This window comes from Nematolebias whitei, chromosome 21, assembly GCF_014905685.2.
Source record: "Nematolebias whitei isolate Nwh7 chromosome 21, NemWhi1, whole genome shotgun sequence".
NCBI lineage: Eukaryota > Metazoa > Chordata > Actinopteri > Cyprinodontiformes > Rivulidae > Nematolebias > Nematolebias whitei.
Window position 1 is genome coordinate 18,145,801 of NC_056518.1, and position 11,343 is coordinate 18,157,143.

Sequence of the window (11,343 nt, forward strand, 5' to 3'; positions counted from 1 at the left end):
CAGCAAATCAAAACTTTATGGATATTTTGTTACTCGGGACCACGATGAGAGTTCACTCAGGGCGTATTATAGAGTTAAACTTGTCATTAATAATGACTTATCTGAAATACTTGAATTTTTTGCATGAGTTCTCTCAACTGGTGATCATCATTGTGGCAATTTTGCACACGTCGTAGTTTCCAGTGCAGTGCAACAAAATACATTTGATGTGTTTTGCAAGATGTAATGAACATCAAGCTGTGGAGTTACTGGTGCATGCTGTGTCGCAATACTTGATGTTGTACTGTAATACGTTTACCTTGTGATTGTTACAGTATACATGCATGAAAAAGTGTTACTTTGAGAGCCATGTATGCAGTTTGTAGCATCAACACTGAGCTGAGTATCTAGAAAACGATAAAAGCATTAAAATGTTGTACATTCGCGTCACATGTATTTGTCCAGAAATAATGAAGAATTAAACAGATCTATCCAACTGTCCATCTTTTTAATAAAAAAAAAAAAAAAGAGTTTTCAAGAGTAATAAAAACATTTACAGTTTGTGATCTAGTTGGTTTCACTTAGTGACATACATCTCATGCAACAGAAAGGTTTCACTTTAAAATGAAACAATCCCTGGAATAACCATGCTGCTGCATAACAGAAGTAAACATAAACCATAGAAGTACTATGTTGAGATAAAAGTTGGGTTCCAGCATGTTTTCTTGTTTCCTGTCACTTTTATTCAACAGCATTAAATCTTTAACAGTGTAGAGAGCAGTGGCGTCCACAGCGTCAGGCTTCCAGCTCGGACATTGAAATGTGTCCTGTGTTTCGAGGCCAAGAGATCATATTTCTCTCAGCAAACGGATCACGCTTATCCTACCCTCTTTGATGCATGCTGAGTTCCCAGTCTCTTCTCGATTGTGATTAGTTTACATCTTTCAGAATGCCTCGGTCATTTCAAGACCGCTAATGTTCTGTTCCTCGTTCAGTGAGAACAGGCTTTGAGTCATGTGAGGTACAGGCTTTTTTAAACTGTTGTAAAATTACAAAACATGAGTAATAACTATGTCAGTGTTGGTGAAGTGGGGTTTGATGAGTCTTGTTAAACGTTGCCAATAATTGTGTGCGGGGTGGTGGACTTCTTTTTCTTTCTTTAAGGGGGAGAGCAGGTGATTGGGGTTCTCGTCAAAGATAAATTGCATCCTCCTGCTCCAAGCTTTCTCATCGCATGTCTCATCAGGGCCTGGAGTCCCTAACGTTTAGCTGCATTTGCAGGACTTGACGACCATGTTTGAGAGCTGCTCGACTTTTGGAGAGCGTCCAACATAGTAGAGGATGGTGAGGGGCTCCAGGTCCTGAGGAACACAGCAGGGGGAGGCGGATGCTTCGGGGTTTAAAGTGTTGTAGAGGCTCAGCAGCTGCGGAAAGAAGAGCAAAAAAGAGATGAGGGTCAGTTATAGATTTCTAAACAGATCTGGGATTTCAGGAGTCTTTGCCTCACCGAGCTGTGGGTGGTGTCCGCACTGCGTAGGTAGGGACACGGACCAGAGCAGAAGTTGGCGTAGTACCCTTCAGGCTGGTGGATCCACCTCCAGCCCAAATCCTGACGAAAATTAATATATAGTGGTCGCACGCAGCAGTTCTCCTCATAATTACTGCAGACCAGAAATAAGAAACAAGATTGCCTTTAATTTATGCATAACATGCGCTCAAGAGTTGTATAGATGTCCTCCCCATGGCCTCAGTCAGGGAGGAGAGAGGAGTTCAGAAATTCCACTCTTAGGTGTGCCCCTATTTTCTCTCTTGGAGTCAGACCAGGTGTATTTGGTACTCGCCTGTCAGCCTGATGGAGGAAATCGAAAGCTGAGGAGACCGTGCATGAGAGGAGGTGGCATTTGCTAGTCCTGGGACAGATCCTGACTTGCATCAGCTAATACCTCTGTCATGCTTATCTGGGTAATTAACAAGCTTATTCTTTGTATTCTGTTCTTACCTGTCATATTTTCTAGATGTGACAGTTGATCGTATTCATTTTTGCTGCTTTGACTTTTACAAAGAATAGTAATTTATTTGAAAGGGCTGTTTATGTCCAACATTTAGACTCCTCCAGTCGTTACATTTTCAAACCGGCATTCGAGCCATCAGGAATATTTCACAAATTGAAACATCAGTGCAAGCAGTGCTGCTTTTCCAGATTGAGGGATTTGGTCTTACTTGAAGCAGTAATTGGTGTCAAGTGCCCGCTTACGGCGGCGGGAGGAGGAATGGGCGTCCAGTCTGTGAGGAGGAAGCATCATGAGGATGAGGTGAGGGTACAGCTGCTCTTTTTGTTTCTTCGCACGGCTCAGCTCGTCAAAGTCTCCTTCCACACCTGCAGGAGGAAATCAGGACATTTTCAAAGACATCTTTGGTTGAAGAGCCGAGTAGGAACATTTTTTTACTCTAGCTCGCTCTTTATCCCCTTCCACATTTAACACTGCTCTGTTTAACTTCCCCTTTTTTCTTTATTCTCACCAACAGGCCTGTGTCTGCTTGTCCAATCTGTCCCTGATAGCTAAAGCAGTTGATATCTCAGGAGGGATGCTGGTAGATGTGTACGGCCGTCTTTAATTTGGGGCCAAACGTCTGAGCCCCATCGCTGCACATTCCTTGTGGCCAGGCCAGTCGAGAGTGTTCCCAGGACTGAGGGCCTAGGGGCCCCGGTGCTAAGTGAGAAACCAGATCGACTATATTCCCATACCCTGTGTCTCTTCTTTTAGGAAAGGAAACCCATCATCTTCACAAAAACACCTTTAGTGAGTCTCTGCACAAAGAACATGATGATCAAGGAGGATGTCACTTTTTAAGACCAGTTGAGCGTTATTGTATTAGAGCTTCACCGACACAGAGGCTCCAGTTTAGAGTAGCAGAGAATAATCCAAATGATCATAATCAAATTAAGTTTAATCTATAATCCACTGATTTGTCTACAAATAAAACTTGGAGACCTCTCTGGCAACATGACAATACCAGATTAAAATTTTAACCATTTATTATTGGTATTTTATTAGACATATAGAGAAATGCACTAATTATTATGGACACCTTTAATTATAGACCCAAAATAAGCAAATGTAGAAACTTTTAAACATTTTTTCTTTGTAAGAAAAAAAGAGCCTAAATGGATTCTTTAATAAACCAGCCTTGAACTCATAAATGTCAGTCATCCAAAGAACTGGCACAAAATGCAGAGTGCTAATCAGAGCAAACCAAAGTCTTTAACTGGACGAGATGCTTATCTTGATTATTATACAAATCAAGCAAAACTGAAGCAAACTGAAACATTATCCGGCTCCGTTTGACTGTGAGCTGGAACTAGCAGGGCATCCCTTTACTCTGAGGCTGAGATCAAAAGCAGAGACACATCCTGACCAAAGGCAGACCCGACGACCACAGTCTGTCTGTGGAGACAGGACATCACAAAAGAAAAGATATCAAGAGACCGGGCTGAATGCACAACATTACGACTGAGTGGTGTTTTTTAATGCAGACTCTATATAAAGTAAATTAGAGTGTTTCTTGTAATCTTTCAAAGTTGTCCTAATCTATAGTTCCCCAAACTATCGGATGGTCTAGTTCAACCCTTAAGCTTATAACTAAAAAGAGTTTGAGATGAACTTTAATAACAGTTGGTGTTGATTTGTGCGTGGAGGAATCCCAGTAAAATGCAGCAACATGAGAGGTGCTAGAGTTGATGCATAAAATAATCAGTTTTTGAATTTCCTACCATGTAAACCTGTTAGATAAGACCACTGAAATTAAAACCAACGCCAGTGAGGTCAACATTTTATTAAATGTTTAATTAAATTGTACTTCCTTACATCCTACAGTATATTAACCTCCTAAATGAGAAACTATAGCCAGCAATAAAGCCAGCAATCTTTTAATTTTATTTTTATGAGCTCACTCTTTCTGAGCATTAAGCCACCCTAAAATCACCACTTTGATTTTTGTACTCGTTCAATAAATAAGGATGGAGTAGTGCTGTTGGAATGTTGTTTCCCTCCACTTTCAGCTCTACATTCAATGTGCACGATGGTATAATTTAATGAGTTTATATCACCACATCAAATCTATTTTTTATGGGTTAGGTTGTAGCTACTGATCTGAAACTATAATTACTGTACATCTACTTGAAAAATCACATTATTTTCCACTTGTTCAAAATAAATCCAGCTCAAAGCAGCAGAGCCACAAGAAGTTGTAGAGGGAAAGCTTGCTGAACAATGCTAAAATACATAAACCTGTCACATTAGTGAATCATCTAAAATGATCTTACCTTTGAACCTGACTTCCAGCACCTCGTTGGTGTTCTCAATGATATCTCCGTTAGGCCTGAAAGTGTGGCAGGGACAATGCACGCTGATCTCCAGGCCAAGATTGGTCTCTGAGGGAAAAATCAAGATTACAGGGATGACATTTTTTTTCCTAAGGCTATTCTCTTTCATTTCTTCATAAAGCTTTTTTTTTCACCAGGGAATGTAATAAGGTGTGAAGAGATGAAGATCTGAAGTTTCCCACTCACGTCGGTACATCAGCCACTCCCTCACTGTCTCCGTCACGTCAAAGGAGACCCACTCAGGTGTCCCCTTGGTCAGGACATTCTTACCCCCAATGTAGCGTTGTTTAGCTTTGGGGTCGTCTTTCTGGAGGATCTGTGAGGAAAAATTAAAATGTGACCTGGCTGCACACACACATACACATATACATACTCATAGAACCACGGCTGTCTGTTGGAGCCAGACTCTCCAGTATGCCTTAGGCCAAATGTCTACTCTTCATGGAAAAAGTGACTCCCAGTGTTGATATCCCCATTTTGCAAGTTAATGCCTGTGTGGTTCCCTCCTGCCAATGGGAAACTGGCTGTTCTTCCCATCAACCATTCAAACTTTGACTGAAACCTCTCAGATTCAGTGTCACTCAGTTCAAAAATAAGTATCCCAGAAGGAATTTGTGTTGCGATAACTGCTCAGAACTGACAATAGAGGAACGTACAAGAGCAGACACTTGTATCTGCACCAGCACCTCTCTGGACAAAGGTGTTTATCTGGAGTGAGAAACGTGTTTGGGTGGTGGGTATGGAGCCCTTGGCCCTACAGCAAGGGCTGTGGATAACCAGGTTCCTGAACATTGTCAGCATCTAATCTACCTTCCTGTGGGAATGAGGGACCACAGCACTGACAATCAGATCTAGTCTGAAAATTGTGGGGGCGAGTGAATGGCTCCGTTTACTCCCAGGGGCAGGGGTAACCTTGCCTCTATCTCCTCCCAGACCCCTGGAAACAATCCTGGGGGCCTGACAGGCTGTATTCAAGCACTGGCCAGAGCTTTGCCTCAGAGACCCTATGTAGTCCGCTTGTCTCACTGGCAGGAAACGTTCGAACCTGATCATTACTCCCAGTCTCTCATGGGAGATTAATGAGGAAGCGGACAAAAACCACTCCTGCCACCCTACACACACATCAACCGGATGTCTACATAAATTATCTTAAACATGCAAATATTAAAGCTTCTCTTGATCGAACATGTACGGACAGAAGCTTTTTGATTGAAACCCATGCAGATTTTAAATTAGTCCTAATGTTGATTCCATCAAACTAAAAGCACATGGAGTAAGGATCACTGCATGAAAAGAAGAGAAGACGTTGGACGCCCTGATGTGAATATTTTCAACCTTCTCTCTGTCCAGCACAGGACTTTGGAGAGAAATCAAAGACACAGAACACCCCCCCCCCCCCAAGCTCTGCTAACAGTGGAAATGAATGGTCAGTTCACGCACCTGATAGAGCTCAATCCTTTGCTCGTTTTTCTTGGCACTGGGGTTGGGGATCCTCAGGGCTCGAAACTCGGCCCGGAACAAGTTGGTGGCATTCTTTTCTAGGATTGACACGTTGAAGCGGAATACCTTGGAGGTTATACTCTTAGTGCAGTGGGGGAGGTCATCTGCAGGTAAAGAGGAGAAAACAAGGACTCAGCAGTGCTTTTAAAACTGTTTTTCTTTTTGCTGGTGAAGATTCTCAGTCATCCAGGACATGATGAATTCAAAAAGCGTTTAATACAAAAACAACTGGACTTTATTTCTTCAAACCTGATCAGATAGGACTCTCAATGTTCTATCTATTTAAACTGTTATTCATCTCTTGTCCCATTATAGGCGTTATTAGAGCCTTTTTCAATAAGTTTAAATTGTTTGCAGAAAAAAAAAATGAATGCCTCATCTTTTTAACTATTTCATTCTGCGGGCCCATTATCACCAACCATCTGCTTATGCTTTGCGCCGTACGATTTAGCAACAAGTTGAGGTCATGAAATGAGAACCAAATGGCCCATTTGGTTGTGGCCAGGCTTCAGTGGGACAGCAACGTGCACCTCCTTCTCCTCTCGGCAGCACTTTAGCCTAACAGGTGCTCTGAAGCTCAGACAGAAGCCACGTTTCCTTGAACCCAGAGGTTTAGTCAGGAAACTGTGTGCTCATGTGCTGTTGCAGAACAACCTCAAATAAGAGTATGGCAGAAAGCCTGATGCTCTGCATTTTTAAAGGTGTGTGTGTGTCACTGCGTCCAGTCTAAGCTTAATAAAGTTTTTTTTTTGTGATCCTATTAGAAAAGCTTCCTGTTACACTGAAGCCTTCCCCCTTTTTTCTATTCCATTATACCACAAAGGAGTTTATTATTTTAACAGGCAAAGCACATGCAGCATTAAGCAAAACAAGCACATAGCAAACTTTTTATGAGGCAAGTGGAAACAGTCCTTTACAGCCAAGCTATAGCTAATTTATTACCTCAAGCTTAAGCTTTATTACCAGGCCTCAGATTTGCTGCTGGTTGAAAGGCGCAATGCACCTTTAGCTGATTTGCACCTCGAGCAATTTGAAGGCGAATGGAAACTCAGAAGCTGTCTCTGTGTCACGCGAAAGGAACTCGCACATCTCCAAGTATCTGTACTTCATTTGACCCATAATCCTATTTCAGTGTCCTCCCTGTGATTCCCTGTTGTTTCCACGTGTTATTTTTTTTCTTTTTCAACTTTCCCTATTTATAGGTGACCTTTTCAGTGTTCATCCTCGGCCAGATATCTGTCCAGTGTTTCCATGCAATCTGTGAGGAGGAAACCTCAGTAGCTTTTTTCCTCCCTTCATTTACCGCTCTGTCCCCCCACCCCCCCTCCTTCCTCCTGCTCGGCCTCCCCCACAGAAGGTTGAAACCCCACTATGAGCGGAGATTTGAAATTCTAATCAAGTCTTTAGTTTCCTTTTGGATGACCTCATTTTTCCCATTGCAACGGCTTTAGGATTTCACATTACGGCTTATTTTTGCCAAATAGTCTGAAAGGTAATTTGTTCCATCTTGGTGTGTGGAGGGAATTGCTTGTGTAATTAATAGAAAATAAAATTAATGCATCCTTCTATTATTAGGATGCAGATTGTCAGAATGGGCATCAGGATGCTGACACAAGCTAAACCTGGAAACAAGCTTCCTCTGGGGCAAACTTTCCTGATAACTCCATTTTTAAGTAATGAGTCATGCCTACTGTCATCCCTAAAATTACACAGATGGATTACATTTATATTAGCAAATTCAAGAATTTATAATAAAACATTTACTCAAAGCTACATGTAGGATATTGGACAACAAGATGACCATTTTGATGCTTTATGGTGTCATCACTCATCATCAGGCCCCTCCCTTTTGGAAGCAACTTCCAGTTTCTGTCTGTGAGGCCGACACATTGTCCAGTTTTAAACTAATAGTTAGGGTCGGCTTGGGTTTCCTGAGCTATCCCTTAGTTATGCTGCTATAGACTTAGACTGCTGGAGGACAACAGACCACATTTCTTCATATACTGTCTTTACTTACTCTGCTCAACCTGTTTTGTATTTGTAATTATTTTTTCTATCTTAACATGTGTTTTCGTCTTTCAGGTACACCTGCACCAACATCTGGACCTGTCATTCTGTATTCGTTTGTCTCTCCGTCCCGTCCTCTCAATCCCAGCCGGTCAAAGCAGATGGCCCCTGGTTCTGCTGGAGGTTTCTTCCTGTTAAAAGAGAGTTTTTCCTTTCCACTGTTGCCACTGTGCTTGCTCAGGATGGGAGACTGCGACAAAGTGAAGATCCAACGAGTCTGCTGGCTTCCTTAGAGAACTTTACTACCGCAATTGGCTTTTTAAAAAATATATGTGAATGTTTCTGTAACTGAATTGAATCACTCAACTAATTTGAACACATTTTGATTTTAAATGAGGAAACAGAAATTAAAGATACCCAGATAAGAACAGGCAATTGATGCAAAGCCTCACATTCGTCACCACGCCCCGACGCTGTCTGTCAACTCACAGCCTAAGAAAATGCTCATCTGCTTATTACACAGCAGCTCCCTGATGGTATGTGCTCCCAGGAATCACTTCTCTTTGCCCTTTTGTGCAAAGAATTAGGTGATGTCAGTCTCTTCAGAGCTTTGAGGAGGTAAACAAAGGAAATAGGAAGCACAAGTCTGCAGGTGCGAGCCAGCTGCTGAAGTGGCTAGATCTCATAAAGATAGCAGCAGCCTCTTTGGAAATGTTTTTGAGTTTAACTTGAGCCTTTTTATTTTAATTTTAAACCTACTTTAACGTCAGCATCTGGAATTTGTATTAGTTTGCATCAGCTTTTTGGAACAATTTGGTTTATACTCACAAATAAATTAATGTTCTAACATAGAGCAATCAAACTTTAAATGAAAAAAAAAATGCATTGCTCTTCATTTGTCAGACATTGACTGCTGTGGATGAGCTAATGTGACGGCTCCTTGCTCTGAGGAAAAACAACTTTTTTCCCCCCTTGATTGAACGAGAGGAAGCAAAATTGTGAATGTGTGGGAGTTGGTTGGAGAGATGCTGTTTCCCTGGGAGCAGGCCAAGGACCTCTGTCTCTGTTTGTTCAGATGACATCATCTTTTGTCTATCCCATATATCAGACACCCTGCTGTCCTCAGCGCTAGTCCCCATTTTTTACACCGAGTCAGTGATTGGCTTGAAATTTCTCTGAAGCATGATCCAGTTCACAGTGTAAGGTCAAGTTCTGACAGCAGCCCCAAACGACTGCCATGTCTGCATTCTGCCTCGACTCATCGATGACTCGGACCATAGTCTCTAGCAAAGTAGTCCGGAGCAAGTGGTGCATTGAAGTTTGAAAGAAAGTTTCTGTTTAACTTCTTAACTGTGCTTGAAAGAGAGAAAAAAAGGAAAGAAAAGTAAAACTTGACCATGTTCCCAAACACTCCCACCTTCCAAAAAGCAGTGCATGTAAAAGTCATTATATCCTGCTAGAAAATGAGCTACACTGCAAAATTATCAGGGTGACACACAATCTGAACAAGTCCAGCTCTCCTTAAAATTACATAATGGGACAAAAAAAAACAACTAGTTTTTTAGGCATATTTTTATGTGAGTAATATCTTCTTTGATTTATGGGCAGAAAATGTTGTCACTTTTAAGTTAACTTCATATTTTTATCACCTATGGCCTACAGTATGATGTGTCCTGGGCACCTGGCCATCTCTGATTCCACTCTTTAGACCTCTGTTTGTTTTGGGAGCTTTGGCTACCTCTGACCAGCGGATAAACCCCAAACTGTGTATTTTGACTGTCAGGAGCACTTTGTGGGACCCATGAAATAGAACTGATTCAGGGCTTAGGCTGTGGTTCTGCTCAGTGTCACAGCACAGCATAAACACCTGTTGATGTCTAAAACGGTGAAGGCGTTTACGCCCGCCAACCTTTGACCGTGAATTGACACAAATCCAAGCGCTCCACCTAAAACAGCCTCCCCTCTGGAGAATCCGCCTCTCAGTGAGCTCCTGCTACTGATTTATGGAACAATCAATGGCCCATAGTTTATACAGGAAATACCAATATGAGTGAACAAGGGAATTAGATCATAATACGGTGCTACTCAAAAGAAAAACCGGAGGGGGGGAAATAGAAGTGAGCTGCAGAGGATGAAAAATATTGGGGCCAGAAAATGGAAATGAGGTATTAAAGTTGGCAAGAAATACTCAATTTAACAGCCTGAGAATTTTCCGCGCTCAGGAATGTGTCAGACATAAGCTGGAGTTCCCATGGCTTCAGTGTGAGGTATGGATGTGGAATGGTGCTCATTCCAATTAGACTGTTTACTTTGCGCTCTCCTTTGCGCAACGCTCCCCTGATCACTGGCGCGTCTGTGCGTAAAATGCGCACGGACTCCAGCGCACCTGGTTCCTTCTTTTCTTCTTCTTCTTCTTCTCCTCAACATTTTGGACTTGTTTTATGAGCAGAAGTACGTGATATAGCAAGTCTTTTGTATATTTTTGGAAACGATCATTTGTTGAATGGCAAAATTCCAAATACCTGCATTTATAAGGGAACAGTTTCCATGAGAATGTAAACAAAGATGTGAAAAAAGATGGATTTTAATGATAAAAACTCACTGTTTTCTGGTAGACCATTGACCATGTTGAACTTGTAAATCTCTTTGGCGTAATACTCAGTCTCTGTGTTATCCTGTCCGCAACTCTGCTGCCGGTCTCTCCCAAGCTCCTCAATGAGCTCCCTGGTGCTGTTGTACAGGGCCAGGACCTGAAACGGCACCTGGCTCGGACCTGTTGCCTGAGGCGGACTGGTCATCCGTAGTTTACTCAGAATCTGTCCCCGGACCGCCTCCACCCTCTTTTTCTTTATGTGGTCGATGTCCACAGTGGTGCAAGTGGAAAGCGAGAAAGTCATTGTCACACAACTCGAGAGGAGAAAAAACAGAAGTGCTTTGCCCAGATTCATGTTTCACTATTAGTTCACTCACAACCAAAGCTTGTCAAGTAAATAAAGATTTTTTTAAAAAGAGCAAAACAAAAATCCGATCTGAATAGAATCCCTTATCCTACTTTCATTCAGGTCGTGAGTGAGTTCTTTTCCTGGAAGAATCCCATTTTCTCAAGCGCTATGTCATCTTTGCAAAGTGCGCATTTGGATGGGCGCAAATCCGTGCCATTTTGGAAAACAACCTTAACCCGTAATTGCACTCTTCATCACCTCTGGTCTCATTCACGCATCTCTTCCATGTTGTTATATTTCAAAAGGAGCCCGTTTTTGCGCCTTGGTTCGCTTCCTCCATTCCACGGGACTCTTTTCATCCACTGTGTGGAGTCAGTGCGCCTCTGATTCCTCCCTGTGGTCCAACCTCAGACACACTCTGGCTCCCTGCGCTCAGTCTCATACTTTATACTGCCTGTGACGTTTCTGAGGGCGGGGTAGCTCATTCTAAACCTTGTTCGGACAATGGCCCCATCACGAAATGTGTTTAAA

The 11,343-nt window shown here is 42.3% G+C and overlaps 1 protein-coding gene across 2 annotated transcripts; it reads right to left on the minus strand.

Annotated features, from left to right (window-relative positions):
• Positions 1-1,008: 1,008 nt before the first annotated feature.
• Positions 1,009-11,226, minus strand: tgfb3 (transforming growth factor, beta 3). Of its 2 annotated transcripts, none has more exons than XM_037695542.1 (7): positions 10,473-11,226; positions 5,804-5,967; positions 4,550-4,679; positions 4,304-4,411; positions 2,200-2,356; positions 1,487-1,640; positions 1,009-1,403 (listed from the first exon to the last, which is right to left on the minus strand). In XM_037695542.1, the coding sequence occupies exons 1-7, from the start codon at positions 10,816-10,818 to the stop codon at positions 1,245-1,247; spliced, it is 1,218 nt and encodes a 405-aa protein (XP_037551470.1). In that variant the 5' UTR covers positions 10,819-11,226; the 3' UTR covers positions 1,009-1,244. The 2 variants fall into 2 exon arrangements, with proteins under 2 accessions (XP_037551470.1, XP_037551471.1); XM_037695543.1 differs by having other exon boundaries at positions 1,329-1,403; positions 2,234-2,356.
• Between the last annotated feature and the right edge of the window lie 117 nt (positions 11,227-11,343).

Coding starts and splice junctions, on each gene's coding strand:
- tgfb3 (XM_037695542.1), bottom strand. CDS start 10,818: ATGAATCTGGGCAAAGCACTTCTGTTTTTTCTCCTCTCGAGTTGTGTG. Junction 1,641..2,199: donor GACACCAATTACTGCTTCAA/GTAAGACCAAAT, acceptor TCTGGTCTGCAG/TAATTATGAGGAGAACTGCT. Junction 1,404..1,486: donor CGGACACCACCCACAGCTCG/GTGAGGCAAAGA, acceptor TTCTTTCCGCAG/CTGCTGAGCCTCTACAACAC.